We start from the raw sequence: 12725 nt of genomic DNA, 5'->3' as shown, positions 1-12725 counted from the left end.
TATATCTTTTCAAACTTCGGTACACTTTTAAACCCTTAAACTTCTATATATTTTTTCCATTAAAAAAAGTTATACTTGAGGTCCTAATTTCATATACAAATTATTTATTTATTATTATTATTTTTTGTCAGTCTCCTTGAAACATAAGGTATGTTTTCGATTTGGTTGTTTTATAGTTTTCATTCTATTGGGGTATGGTTGTCTCCACCTATTTGGTAAGATTCAACCAAGATTTGTGCTGAATTTGTTGCTCTTTTAAGGGAAACAAATTATTAGTTGAAAGTGAGTGGTTTGTTTTCCACGTTTTTTGGAGGTTGGATTGTGGAAAATCTTGGAGATATTTTAGTATCATAACATCTTGGACCCTCAAATTTAAAAGTTGAAAAAAAAAAAAAAAAGTAAAAAAAGAGGTTTAAAAAAATTAATAAAGAGGTTACTTTCTCCCCCCTTATATTGGCCGCTTTTCAAGGGTCATATGGGGGAAGAAGCTAACTGTTTAGAAAACTAAAAAGTTGGTATTTGACCTTAGTTTTCTAAAAAAATCTTATTTTATTTTTTATTTATCATAAAAACAGGCCATTGCCACAAAATTCCTTAAAAGGGACTATTCTCAAAAAAAATTCCTTAAAATGGACGAAATATAAATAAAGATAGTAGATTCATAATTTATACTATTTTATAGTTTAGCCCTTTATTTTAAATATACAACGAACCGGGGTTGCCAAAAAATAAAATTATGAATAAAGCGCTTGCCCTCTCCAACGACGATGCATCACCACCGATATGGAGAACTCCCAACCCCAACACTCTTCTATTCCACCGCCGCCGGGATATCTCTCGCCTCCCTCTTCTATGACACCGCCTTCCGATCACCGACATTCACTCGTAGCCGGAAGGTTCAGAGACGCCCTCTTCTCCGCCGTCGCCGCCAAATATTCGACCAATGGTAGCGCCCACTCTTTTCCCTTCCACTCCGAGCAGTTCAAGTCCGTTGTCGATTGCCGCATTCATGAGAATTTTCCCTCCTTCCAAACTCCTACCCATCTTCCCTATGCCTCGGTAACTGTCTTTCACATTGCCCGCTTTTCTTGCCGATTAAGATTTTGAAGTTATTTGTACGTTGTTCTTTTGTTTTTCTGAATTTGACATTGTGAGGAATTTTTTTGTACATTGTGGTTGGAATTGAAGTAATAGTTGCTGATGAATCGATAATTTTGGGAATGTAGATGATACAGAGGGCAATAGCCGAAGGCGGAGATGAAGATGGGTTGAGTGAGGAGTCAATATCAGAGTTTATCGTGAATGAGTATGAGGACTTGCCATGGGCGCACCCGGCCTTTTTGCGTCGCCATTTGGGGAAGCTCTGTGAAAGTGGGGAGCTAGTAAAATCGAACTGTGGGAGGTATAACTTTAAGGTGGAGGGTACGGGAGTAAAGAGGAAGAAGCGGAGGAGGAAGTCGGCAGGAAGGAATCGACGCCGAGAATTGGAGAGTGCTGATGAGATAGAAGAGGATTTTGATAGGAAAAAGCGATCAAAGAAACTGATGATCATAGGACCCCGTGAGGAGGAGGTGGTAACAAGTAAAGGGACTGAAGAACAAAGTGATTTGTTGAGAGAAGTAATTGTCGGGGCTGTAGATGTAGATCATGCTCAAGGAGGCCAAGTTGTGCTGGATGAACTTCAAGAAATTCAAGAAGATGAAATGATTGACAAGAAGCATGGAGAGAAAATCAAGCGTAACTATGGGCCTAAAGATTTTTATGGGAAAAAGCAATCACCAAAATTGGTGATTATTGGTCTTCCTGCGCCGGTAGCTATTAATGAGATTGAGAAACAAAGTGGTTCATTGGGGGAAGAAGTTCAAGAAGCTGAAGATGGAGAACAATCGAAAGGAGGCCAAATTCAAGTGCATGGTGAAGTTAATGAAGTTCAAGCTGATGTAATGATTCATCAACCTTGTGAAAAGGAAGTCAAGAGTAGAGATTGTGTTCAAGATTTTGATGAGGAAAAGCAGTCACAGAATGTGGCGGCTGGAAATCTTGGTGCACAGGAGGCACTGACGATGACAAGGAATGGAGAAAAATGTGGTTCATTGAGAGAGGAAATTGATGGAGCCAAAGAAAGAGTTCTTGACCAAGACAGGCAAGTTATAAGGATATATAAACTTAAAGAAGTTAGAAAAGTTGGAATGATTAATGATCATCACGAAGTGGAAGTTAATAGTAGAGATGGGATTGAAGATTTTGGTGGGACAAAACAATCACAGGATCTAGTGGTTGTTGGACTTCATACAAAAGAGGCACTAACGACTAAAGGGACTGAAGACCAATGTAGTTCATTAAGAAAAAAAGTCGATGGGGCTGAAGGAAACCATGCACAAGCTGGCCAAACTGAAGCGCTAGGTAAATTCAAAGAAGTTCTTGAAGTTGAAATGATTGACAAGCATCATGAAGAGGAAAGGCAAGGAGAAATGATGGAAGAACCAATAGAGGTACTACCTATGACTCCATCTTATGCTGCCTTGGATGCTATCTATTTTGTTTCTTGCTAGTAGAATAGGCATACTGTAAAATGTATCTTGTGGATAGCATTCAAGTAAAAAAAAAAGTCAAAAGATCATATAATAAAGTACATTTTCTAGATAGGCATGTCTCAAGGGTTAATATTAAAGCTCGAAGAGCTATCAATATGATGATTTGAAAGGTGCTCAATTATCAATTAACCTAAAATCTTAAGCTAATGGTTTATAGTAAGTTTAATTATATCAATACTTCTAACACTCTTCCCCTGTGGAAATCAATATGAAGCTGATGGGTTATAAATAATAATTTAATTAATATTTCAACAAAAGAGATGTGTTCAATAATTAGATAATTTGTTCTTCTATTCAATATAAATAACTGAAATTTAAAAAATTCACCCCGTATATTATTTAGCTCCTTTCTTCCTCACCCACTGCCGGTGGAGGTGGTGGTATCCTGCTGTTGTTGTCAGCTGGCTCTGAAAGAAAGCCAGACATAGGATTTCATCTATGCTTGTTTGTAGATGAAGCAGAAGAAACCTTCTCCTTTGTGTTATGGAGAGATGGGTGGGTGGAGACTGGAGGGATAGATTTGCTGATGATATGTTGTCAAGGAGAGAAGTTTTGATATATCAAATATTAAGTGTGGTTGCTCAAAACTAATATTGAGTTAACTTACGTGTTTTACGTTTTGTAGGTGTTATTTACTTGTTTACATCACCTTCTCTACAGCTCTAGACATTTTTTTCCTCCAAGAATCTTTTTCTATGGAATTATATATATATATCTAGATATATTTTTCCATTTTAGCATTTATGTTAATGAAATTTCTGATTTTAATGTAGAGACCATCCATGGGATCAAACGAAGAAACGTGGCCTGGTGAAGAAGCCATTTTGGAGTTCTTTGATGCTACCTCTAACCATAGCAATGGTGAAGAAAATGGAGTTATTGGTGATGCTGAAGGTTGCAAGAAGTTACAAGAGGAAAATGAAAATTTGGAGTTCTTTGATGCAAGGTCTGATCATGACTGCGATGCAGTGAATGAAATAATTGGCGCTCAATCTTCGAAGGAGATGGTACTAGGTGAAGTTAGCAATAGACAAAATAGACTGGAAGAAGAACGACCATCCAAGGTGAGTGATAATCAAACTGGAATAAGGAAGGGCCGTGAGGCTGAGGACCCTCAACTATCCAAGGAGCATCCTCAAGTTAGATGGCCGTCTGAAATAACTGGAACTCCTCCGAAGCATTCAGAGCAAGAGATGTCTAGGACTTTTGAGGCAGACAAAAATGAAAATTCCGATGCATTATTGCCTGCAGATATTATTAGTGGTCCGAGTCATCCTTGGGGGCATCATCATGGTCGAGGGAGGCCTCGGAACTTGAAAGTTCAAGAAACTTTGGCAACTTCATTATTTACATCTGCTCAAGACTGTGACCCAGATATGGGCGATGGCACTCATCATATTGATCAGCAACGACTCAAGCTGCCAAGAGGTAGGGGGAGAGGTCGGGGACGGCCTCGAATAGTTAGACAAGACCAGATTTCAGTGTCAGAGATGTTCTCACCTTCCAAGCATTGGCATCACCAGCAATCTCCTGGAAAGAGATGTGGGAGACCTCCGAAACAAAAATTTAATGAAGATACTGGATCGAAGGGCATCTCGACTTCTTTAGAGAATGAACAGCAAGAACATGAGGGTTGTGGACGTGGCCGTGGCACTGGAAGACCTTCGAGACAAAGAAAGAAAGAAAAGGGATCATTTGATAATCAGTAATCACAATATGTTCAAGTGCCAACTATATTAATTAGTATTTAGGAAAATTTAACATCTGATTTCGTTGTGAGTTTCTCTGAGGTTGCCTCTTTTCTTTCATCATCACACCTTAATAAAATTTCCACATTTAACTCTTGAAGCTAGTTGTTTTTCAAGTTATGCAATTACAGGAATTATAGGAGGAATAAGAGCAAAGAAGTTGCAAGAAGAGTGATGGTTACTCTCGCATACCCTCAAGATCTCTTCCCTGCATCACTAGCAGCTTCTCCATCGAATCTCGTCTATCCTTATGATCGGTGACCCCGTCTTTGATACCGGAGACACCCGTCTTCAGGCAGATTTTCCAACTTATTGTGGATCTTATTCTTCATGACCCAAATAGGCTCTCTTGTCACAAATGGCAGCAGAATAGTTGATTTCATTTGTAACTGGCAGAGTAGGCTTACATGATCAAATATATCCAGTTCAATCACATTTTTAATTTCTCTACTTTTAATAATAGTTGTGTTACTGCAGGTATAAGGGTCCATGCTCTTTTGTCTCCGGAATAGGGCTTAGGTAGGTGTAGTATATTAGAATCTTATGTGTTTCTTAAGATTAATCGATTATATTATAAGATTAGTCGATATAAGCTAACTTAAATTCACCCCTGTGACAAAATTACTTCACAAAAATTAACCACCGACGTCCATTGATGAAGCCTCAACAGATTGTTGGTTGATTGATGTGTACACCTTGGCCCTCTCAAAGTACTTTTTTCCTCCAACCAACCAAACGAAAGAACTTTTCCCGAATTCCCTTTCCCCTGGTAAGTGTCCCCTCTCGAGACCATTCACCACCAAATCCTACCAACGTAAAACAAATTCATATCCCCCCTTTCTTCAACTTTTATTTATTTTAGAGTAGTTAGGGTACATAAATCAAATGATGAATTGAATGAATCAATAGATATGGTTGAAGAATTTTCAATTAATTAGGTGACTCAAAAGAATGTTTAGTAGTTATAATATGTTTTATTCCTAAATTTAATGCACATAATGAGCATAATTTTACATTTAAAAAACAATCTGAATTTTGGTTACAGTTAGTTCAAAGTAAACATTAAGAGGTCCCCTTTGAGTGATGTTTTACTTTTGGTTTTCTGCATTTGAAATGAAAGCTTAAACCCTCCGGTTAATTTTACAAAACCTCAATTTCTAAAAACTAAAAAAAAAGTATTTTTTGAGGTCCTATTTAATAATGTTTTGTTTTTAGTTTCATGTTTTTGGAATTTATGCTTATGGGTGAGAGTAAGTGCTTATAAGATTAGTTTTCAAAAACCAACTATAAAAAATCAAAAGGTTATCAAATATGACCTAAAAATTTTGACTTAAAATTCAAATGCCTTTATAAAAAAAAAAAAGTAACAAAAAAAATATAAGGAAACAGATAGAAATTTCGAAACAGAAAAAAATGGTTATCAATAGGTCTAGATGTGAGAGTCTCAATTTTATATACTTATCGTGACCCTAAAATAGCCAAGCTCCTCTTAATCAACAAGAACAAGGAACAAGGTCTCATTGGTCAAATTTAGTTTGAAATCCTTAATTGATTGAACGACACTAATGCTCAGAGAAAATTTTCTTACCCTCAAAGTAGCTTTAAAATTCAATTCAAACACTCTGAATAGACGTCTTCAAGAACAAAAAAAAAAAAAATCAATGTAAAAGAAAAAAAAAAGTTTATTATTGAGTTAAAAAATGTGAGTTTGTTTGATCGCCAATCCTTATATAAATGTACGATTACCAAGTCAAAAAAGAAAAATATATCAATATCATCTTGTGAAATAAATTATTGATAGTTGAAAATTTCTAAACTTTGTTGAACAATTCACAAATTAATTCATTAAATTAAGATTAACTTCTTATTTTGGCAATTTTAATTTTTTTAGTTTTATGATTTTAGATTGGAAAAATATTAAAATCCTATTTTTTGTTATATTCCAATTTTATCCTTCTAACAATGGTAGACTAGCACCTTTCTTCCTAATTTTTCTCCTGCGCAGGTTTGCATTCTTTCCTTTCTCACCCATTTTACACTTTTTATTTTATTTATTTTTGAATTTTGGGTTTGGTTGAGAATTAAGTTGAGATAATAACGAATAAAATAAATGAACAAAATTGAAAGAAAAGAATGAAGTATGTTGGTGGAGGAAGAAATCGTTTTTTTAATGTAAACTTAATATATTTTATTCCAAGTGTATAAATAGTGGAACGTTATAATGTATATCAACAATGTAAATTAGTGTATTAAGTCAAGTGTTTCAGCAATATAACAATATATCAGTCAAGTATATAAATATTATAATCGTATAAATGATTGTATCATTATCAAATTTATAGATAGTATATCTGTCAAGTGTACGAGGAGTAAAAATGAGTGTACCATTATTAATTTTATTAACAATATATCAAGCAAGTGTATCAGTAGTATAAAAGAGTGTATCATTATAAGTTTATTAGCAGTATATTAGTTAAATGGATCATTATCCAAGTATATCAAGTATGTCAATCAAGTATATCAATTTTATCATCAGTTTAAACAAGTGCAAGATTGACAAATTTATCAAATAGTATTTCAGTCAAGTGCATCATTATTAAGTATATGAAATATATTCGTCAAGTGTATCAAGTTTATCAGTAGTATAAATGAGTGTATGATTGACAAATTATTAATTAAGTGCATCATTATCAAGTATATCAAGTAAATTAGTTAAGTGTATCAAATATATATCAATAGTGAGAGCCTTTGTGACATTTTACATCTTTATATGTAGGTTGATTTTCGTTTTTACCATTTTTACAAACTACGAATGTCTAAGCTACCAGCCTAATTATTGTAATTCATTTGGTCCTTTTTGCAAGCAGCCCAAAGTCTAATAGATACTATAAACTCTTTAATTTACAATGTTTTTATATTTATTTGAATTCATGTTATATTATTATTATATTATATGGATTATATTTAATTTCAGCTAAATAATTATATGAAATTTTAAAGTTGAAAAATAATTTTTTTAAATTATATATTTATTTAAAATAATAAAAAAAATACTTTAGGAATCTTATAATACCTATTCTTAATAACATGAAGATTATAGAGGTACATTTAAAAAATCCAGGACCAAACACACCTGTATTCCTTGAAACTCAAACTAAAATGATAAAATTTTCTATAATTTTTTATTTGTACAATTTTTTGATCTAAATATAAGGTTGGAATTATAACTTCTTAAAAATCCTTTTAACTTTTCTATATTATGAATTTTATAACAAAAAAATATATGTTTATCGCTTAATGTTCCAAGGATCATGTGTCACCATTCATGTTGTCATGTGTCTTGTAGTAATTCATACTTAATATCTATGTAAGTCTACATTCTACTTGTCACTTTGCCTATAAATAGTGACCTTTGGTGGATCTTAAAATGGTATACCCATTGGTGAGAAATTTACACCAAATTCTACTAATTTTTTCCATTGTCCAATTTTATAATTTTAGTTTTTATTATTTATTATTATTATATAAAATTATTATTATATTATATTTTTTTATATTTGTATTTCTGTTGTGCTCCTCAATTTCATAACACGTTATTAGTACGAACTCTTGTCGTTTTTTCGCTAAAGTAGGTTCTAAAGGTATGCCAGTTTTTCCATCTTCGTTATAATTAATAAATTAAATGTTATTTTGCATATTTAGTACATATTAAATTTCTAACATAAATATAATATTTTGCGATAGTGTTGTCATGACAAACCTTAAAAAATTAGAATTTGCAGCCCTTGACATTCATGGCAATAATTATTTGTTATGGGTGCTCGATGTCGAAATTCACCTGAATGCTATGAACTTGGGAGAAACAATTAAAGAACGAAAAACGATATCCAGTCAAGACAAAGAAAAAACTATGATTTTCCTTCGTCATCATCTTCACGAAGAATTGTCACGAGGAATTGAAAATGAAGTATCTTACAATAAAAGATCCTCGTATCTTGTGGAAAATTTTGAAAGAGAGGTATGATCATAAAAAAACAGTTACTCTTCCTAAAGCTCGTTATGAGTGGATGCACTTGAGGCTACAAGATTTCAAATCAGTTAGTGATTAAAACTCTGCATTATTTAAAATCAATTCAAAATTTTTGTTAAGCAGAGAGAAAATTACTAATGTTGATATGTTAGATAAGACATTTTCTACATTTCATGTCTCAAATATGTTCTTATAGCAGCAATACTAAGAGAAAGGCTTTAAACAGTATTTTGAATTAATTTCACGTCTTCTCGTGGTCAAACAAAATAACGAGTTATTGATGAAAAATCATAAACCTCGACCAACCGAAACAACACCATTCTCTAAAGTGAATGTTGTGAATTTTAATAATAATTGTGGTCGAGGTCGTGGTTGTAACTGTGGCAGACAAAAAAATAATTATCATTTTCTTAGTGGTCGTTCTAATCATTTAAATTTCAAAAGAACCACACAAGATGATCACAAAGGAAAAACTCCACAAGATAAAAGTTTAAGAGTGTTGAAAATAAATGTTTCCGATGCGAAATGACTGGACAATAGTCACGTACCTGTCGTACCAAAATACTTGGTTGACCTCTATCAAGCCTCCCTGAAGGAAAAAAAGAAAAATGTGGAAGCAAATTTTGCATACCAGGATAATGACATATTTGACCAATCCTACACGAAAAATTTGGATGTGACAGACTTCTTTGAATCTCCTGAAGAGAAGATTGAAATAGTTGGTGGCACATCAAGTGTTTCTTTTGACTTTGAGAATATCTAGACTTAATGTTGTTGTTTTCTTTTATCTATCTCCATGTTTCTTTTAGTAATCTTTGTATATTTTAAGTGTTGTTTTTCTTATTGTAATTATTTTCTTTTAATGAAGAAACATGGATCATTCATATGTTGGGTGTTTAAAAAATGAGCAAAGAAGATTTATGTCTGGCAGACAGTGCAACTACACACACAATAGTTACAAATAAAAAATACTTTTCCAAATTGAAAATGCTGAAAGTAAAATTAAATACAATATCATGTTCTGCAAACTTGATCAAAGATTTTGGAAAAGAAAATATTATTTTGCCTAGAGGAATAAAATTTACAATTGACAATGCATTGTTCTCTAGTCAATCAAAGAGAAATTTTCTAAGTTTTAAAGATATACGTTGCAATGGTTATCATACTGAGACTGATAGTAAGAATAATGTGGAATATCTATATATCATATCCACTGTCTCAAATGAAAAACGTATATCAGAAGAGTTGCCTACTTTACCTTCTGGATTATATTATACTCATATATGAGTAATTGGAACATATGCAACAATGAACCTGAAATTCATGAATAGACATATTTACAACTTGGCATGACTGATTGGATCATTCAGGATCTATAATGATGAGGAGAATTATTAAGAATTCAGATGCACACCTATTGAAGAACCAGAAGATTCTTCAATCTAATGAATTATCATGTGATGCTTACTCTCAAGGAAAATTGATAATTAGACCATCACCAGCTAAAATGAGGACTGAATCACCTGCATTTTTAGAACGAATTCATGGTGATATATGTGGACTCATTAACCTACCAAGTGGATCATTTAGATATTTGACGATATTAATAAATGCAACTAGCAGATGGTCACACGTGTATTTATTATCAAGTTGAAATCTTGCATTTGCAAGATTACTTGCTCAAATAATTAAGTTAAATGCACAATTTCCTGATTATATAATTAAGACCATTCGTCTTTATAATGCTGGTGAATTTACATCTCAAGCTTTTGATAATTATTGTATATCAGTTAGGATATGTGTTAAATATCCTGTAGCTCATGTTCATACACAAAATGGTAGCAAAATCACTTATAAAACATTTGCAATTAATTGCAAGATCATTAATTATGAGAGCTAAGCTTCCTTCATTTACATGGGGACATGTTATTTTGCATGCAACTTCACTTGTACGCATTAGGCCAGTAGCTTATCATAAGTACTCACCATTACAATTAGCTTATGGTCATGAGCTAAATATTTTCCATCTGAGAATTTTTGGATGTATAATATATGTTCCAATTGCTCCACCACAATGCAATAAGATGGGTCCTTAAAGAAGATTAGGAATATATGTTGGATATGATTCCCCATCAATTATTAAATATTTGAGCCCCTGACAGGTGATGTATTTACTGCACGATTTGTTGATTATCATTTTAATGAGACAAATTTTCCAATATTAGGGGGAGGAATTAAGAAGTTGGAAAAATAAATTACACGGAATGTATCGTTATTGTCTCATTTAGATCCCTGTACAGATCAATGTGAACTTGAAGTTCAGAAAATAATTTATTTGCAAAATATAGAAAATCAATTACTAGATGCATTTATAGATGCAAAGAAAGTAACTAAGTCACATATACCAACCACAAAAGTTCCATAAAAAATTGATATTCCAACACAATAAGTTGTTACTAATGAGTATGGAACACGCCAGAAGCGTGGTAGACCAATGAGTTCCAAAGATAAAAATCCTCGAAAACGAAAAATAATTAATTGTGAAAAAGACTTGGTTGAGGATGTAAATACCCATAAAGAAATCCTCGACATGACTAACGAAGAAGGTGAAATACCTAAAAATAATAATAATATTTCAATAAACTATGTCATGACAGGAAAAAGATGGAATCGAACTAATGTAATTATTGACAAAATTTTTGCATATAATGTTGCTCTTGATATTATTTCTGAAAATGAGGATCCTGAATCAAAATCTGTTGAAGAATATCGACATAGAAAAGATTGGCTTCAGTGGAAAGAATCAATCAAGGTAGAATTAAACTCACTTTCAAAACGTCAAGTTTTTGGACCGATAATCCAAACACCAGAAGGTGTTAAACCTGTGGGATACAAATGGGTATTGTGAGGAAAATAAATAAAAATAATGAGGTCACAAGACTTAAAGCAAGACTAATTGCACAAGTTTTTTCACAAAGACCTGGTATTGATTTTGAGGAGACGTATTCTCCGGTGGTGGATGCAATTATATTAAGATATTTAAATTGGCTTGACTATGTATAAAAGTCTGAATATGCATCTTATGGATGTAGTCACAACATATTTATATGGATCTCTCGATAATGATATTTATATGAGAATCCTAGAATAATTTAAGGTACCTGAAATATATACATCAAATTCTCGGAAATGGTATTCAACAAAGTTACAGAGATCATTATATGGATTGAAACAATCAGGTCGGATGTGGTACAATCGCCTAAGTGGATATTTATTAACAGAAGGATATCAAAATAATCCAATATGTCCGTGTGTTTTTATAAAGAAATCACAATCAGAATTCGCTATTATAACTGTATATGTTGATGACTTGAACATAATTAGAACTCCTGAAGAGCTTTCAAAGGAATAGAATATCTTAAGAAAGAATTTGAGATGAAAGATCTCGGAAAAACAAAAGTTTGCCTTGGTTTGCAAACAAATATAATATTTATTCATCAGTCAACTTATACAGAAAAAATTTTGAAAAGATTTTATATGGACAAAGCACATCCATTAAATATTTCAATGGAAGTCCGTTCATTGGATATAAAGAAAAAAATATTTCGACCTCGAGAAGATAATAAAGAACTTCTTGGTCCTAAAGTACCATATCTTAATGCAATTGGTGCACTTATGTATCTTGTGTTGGGATTGGTGTCCTAATTCTCCCGGAGTTTCGTTGTTTGTAAACTTTGTACACATTGTTATTAATAAAATAAGAGTTAATTTATTATTTTATTTGCATTTACTCATATCTAATAAACTAAGATCTATGGTTATTGTATGTAAACTTAAGCATGTATAAGCATGTATATGAGATGTATAAGTGGATCATGCCTTAAGTAATAACCTAAAAAGTCTGTAGTATAAGGATAAATGAGAGATCACTAGAAGAAATTCAGGCTTTAATGTCGATTTTAAACCGACATTAAAGATAGTGTATTAAAGCCCTTTAATGTCGGTTTTAAACCGACATTAAAGGGCTTCAATAATACCAATAACACAGTCTTTAATGTCGGTTGCAACCGACATCGAAGGTCTTTAGTGATTAAAGCCTGTCAGTTGCAACCGACATTAAAGCCTTTTTTTTTAATTCTTAACTGACATTGAAGCCCGAATCTATCCGTTTTATCAATTATTGTTCGTTTTTTAAAGTTCCCTTGCCAAATCCATTTTTTCGGTAAAAAAGTATAACATGACACATCATCATCGAACGCTATGGCTATGACATATTATTCATATATGGATTGTAAATCTATTACATTTAATCCGCAAATTCTGCTATAGAATTATAATTTAAAAGACATACAA

The 12725-nt window shown here is 32.6% G+C and overlaps 1 protein-coding gene across 1 annotated transcript; it reads left to right on the top strand.

Moving 5' to 3' along the window:
• Positions 1–712: 712 nt before the first annotated feature.
• Positions 713–4573, top strand: LOC120092885. The gene is made up of 3 exons (XM_039051127.1): positions 713–1059; positions 1227–2492; positions 3368–4573. Exons 1-3 carry the CDS (start codon positions 784–786, stop codon positions 4301–4303), a joined length of 2478 nt encoding a protein of 825 aa, XP_038907055.1. The 5' UTR covers positions 713–783; the 3' UTR covers positions 4304–4573.
• Positions 4574–12725: the final 8152 nt, after the last annotated feature.

This window comes from Benincasa hispida, chromosome 12, assembly GCF_009727055.1.
Source record: "Benincasa hispida cultivar B227 chromosome 12, ASM972705v1, whole genome shotgun sequence".
Lineage (NCBI taxonomy): Eukaryota > Viridiplantae > Streptophyta > Magnoliopsida > Cucurbitales > Cucurbitaceae > Benincasa > Benincasa hispida.
This window is presented reverse-complemented; position numbering and strand designations above follow the sequence as displayed.

Excerpts from the sequence above, each read along its gene's own strand:
- LOC120092885 (XM_039051127.1), top strand. The coding sequence starts at position 784 with ATGGAGAACTCCCAACCCCAACACTCTTCTATTCCACCGCCGCCGGGA. Across the intron at positions 1,060-1,226 it reads CCCATCTTCCCTATGCCTCG|ATGATACAGAGGGCAATAGC; the intron begins GTAACTGTCTTT and ends TTGGGAATGTAG. Across the intron at positions 2,493-3,367 it reads TGATGGAAGAACCAATAGAG|AGACCATCCATGGGATCAAA; the intron begins GTACTACCTATG and ends ATTTTAATGTAG.